At 54.3% G+C, this 2,632-nt stretch overlaps 1 protein-coding gene across 1 annotated transcript in view; it reads right to left on the minus strand.

Moving 5' to 3' along the window:
* The window catches only part of LOC104835384 (olfactory receptor 14A16-like), a 9,208-nt gene extending 6,779 nt beyond the window's left edge, over positions 1–2,429 (minus strand). Inside the window, exon 1 of the mRNA XM_010573332.1 lies at positions 1,524–2,429. Coding sequence (XP_010571634.1) covers positions 1,524–2,429 — 906 coding nt within the window. The remainder of the gene's footprint in view (positions 1–1,523) is intronic.
* Between the last annotated feature and the right edge of the window lie 203 nt (positions 2,430–2,632).

The following is a 2,632-nucleotide window of genomic DNA, read 5'->3' on the forward strand; positions in this document are numbered from 1 at the left end:
GACACCTCCTGGCAGCTTCTTCGTGGCCCTTGTCAGTGGCCTGTCCATGTGCTGTCCCAGCCCCACTGCCCAAATGTGGTCTTACAGCCCCACTCTGCAGGCACAGCACGGGACAGGGTACAGTCAGGGATGGGGAAAGTTCCCCCCATCGTGATCCCTGTGATGGCCTTCAGATCACAGTTCCCCTATGACCTTCCTACTTTTGCAGCTTCCCCAGCACCCGACCCCTGCCCTGCTGCAGCCTTGTCCCACGTGGGGCTTTGCAGACAGCTCTGCTCCAGGGTCTGCCAGGGTCTGGGGAAGGAAAGAGGCTGGGCAGGGCTGTCCGTTCCCTCAAACCAGCCCTTGGCCCAGCAGGAAGATGGAGATGGCCTCACAGCAAAACTCGCCCATAAACCTAAGGTGACCAGCAAGTGCTGGAAATGGCCAATGAGAGACGCTGGGGGTGACGAAGACCCTGAGCCACCTTCCGTGTCTGTCCGTGGCACCAGGGGCACAAACTGTCCTCCTCCTCTCCTCTGCACCTGCATGTCTTCACTCTTTTCCACAAGCCCTGGCTCTGCAACACAAACAGCCAGTGTGAGTCCTTGCCCTGCATGGTCACACAGTACAAGCTCTACACAGATGGGTTTTTTTCCTCTCCTGGGCAATTTCCAGCACAGACCAGCTCCCCCTAAACTCTCCCCACTTCCCTTGGCCTCTCTCCACCCCTCTAAACTCTCCCCAGTGCAGCCCAGTCTGGCATGGCCCCACAGCAGTGCCCACCACAGGGTGCGGCAGAGCTCTGGGCACTCACCCCACAGCCCCAGACCCTCTGAAGGGCACAGCAGCTCCTCGGGGGTGGAGAGGGCTGAGCCCCAGGGCTGGGGGGCATCTGTGGCACAAGGCCTGAGGAGATCCCCTTGTATGATGGAAATGCTGCAATGGAGGCCAGCTCTGTCACACAAGTGCCCACTGCCTGTCCTTGCCTGCGGCCACAGGCCTGCCACACAGCAGGACTCTAACCATGCTTGAAGAGCACTCAGGCCTTCCACCAACCCAAGGGTTCAGAAGGAAAGCATGGAAGTGGGAAGAGAGCAGCTCAGGAAAGACCAAGTGCTGGTGCTCCCTGGCAGTGCTGCTGTGGTGTGACTCTTTTCTTCTTCCCCTCTGCACACAGGCACTGCTCCCTGCAGCTGCAGAGAAGGTCTTGGAGGAAGAATCTCAGAAAAACAAGTCACTGCAGGGCCCTTTATTTTGTTTAAACACACAGAGGGCACAGCTCATTTGCACAGCCTCCAGGGCACACAAAAGCTGGATAGACTGTGAATTAGAAACCAGAGGAATAAAGACATTTCTTTGTGGAAAGCATTCATATAAGTAAAACAAAGATAAAAAACAAAACAAAATAAAACAAATAAAGAAGCCATGAAACCAAAAATTCTCAGAAAATAACCACTAGAATACGCTGACCCTGTAATGAGATATGAGTCCTATGAAAAAGACAACAGATACTTTATTCCTTCTGAAAAGCATCCAGTGATTAGTTTTCTCAGGGCATCCTTGATCTCATGGTTTCTCATGCTGTAGATGAGGGGGTTCAAGGCTGGAGGCACCACTGAGTACAGAACTGCCACCAGCAGGTCCAGGGACGGGGAGGAGATGGAGGGGGGCTTCAGGTAGGCAAACATGCCAGTGCTTACAAACAAGAAGACCACGGTGAGGTGAGGGAGGCAGGTGGAAAAGGCTTTGTGCTGTCCCTGCTCAGAGGGGATCCTCAGCACGGCCCTGAAGATCTGCCCATAGGACAGCACAATGAAAACAAAACACCCAAATACAAAAGAGACACTAACTACAAGTACCCCAACTTCCCTGAGGTAGGCATCTGAGCAGGCGAGCTTGAGGATCTGCGGGATTTCACAGAAGAACTGGTCCACAGCATTGCCTTGGCAGAGTGGTAATGAAAATGTATTGGCAGTGTGCAGCACAGCATAGAGGAACCCACTGCCCCAGGCAGCTGCTGCCATGTGGACACAAGCTCTGCTGCCCAGGAGGGTCCCGTAGTGCAGGGGTTTGCAGATGGCAACGTAGCGGTCATAGGCCATGACAGTCAGAAGAAAACACTCTGCTGAGATCAAAAAGACTAACAGAAAGACCTGGGCAGCACATCCTGGGTAGGAGATGGCCCTGGTATTCCAAAGGGAATTGGCCATGGCTTTGGGGACAGTGCTGGAGATGGAGCCAAGGTCAAGAAGGGCGAGGTTGAGGAGGAAGAAGTACATGGGGGTGTGGAGGTGGTGGTCGCAGGCTATGGCGGTGATGACAAGGCCATTTCCCAGGAGGGCAGCCAGGTAGATGCCCAGGAAGAGCCAGAAGTGCAAGAGCTGCAGCTCCCGTGTGTTGGCAAATGCCAGGAGGAGGAACTCAGTGACAGAAGTGCTGTTGGACATTTTCTTCCTCTGGGCAGGGGGACCTGTCATAGGAGAGAAAGACAGCGCCAAGTTATGGGAGACTACTCTGAGCAACATCAAAGCCATTTCCCATAGACCCTCCCACTCTCACACACACAGACCCTTTTCCTTTTCTAGGAGACCTTCCTTCAGGTCTGTGGCTGGAGCCCTGCTTGGTGCTGGCCGAGCATGCAATGAAGAGC

Source organism: Haliaeetus leucocephalus, unplaced genomic scaffold (assembly GCF_000737465.1).
Source record: "Haliaeetus leucocephalus isolate CR32 unplaced genomic scaffold, Haliaeetus_leucocephalus-4.0 Scaffold380, whole genome shotgun sequence".
Lineage (NCBI taxonomy): Eukaryota > Metazoa > Chordata > Aves > Accipitriformes > Accipitridae > Haliaeetus > Haliaeetus leucocephalus.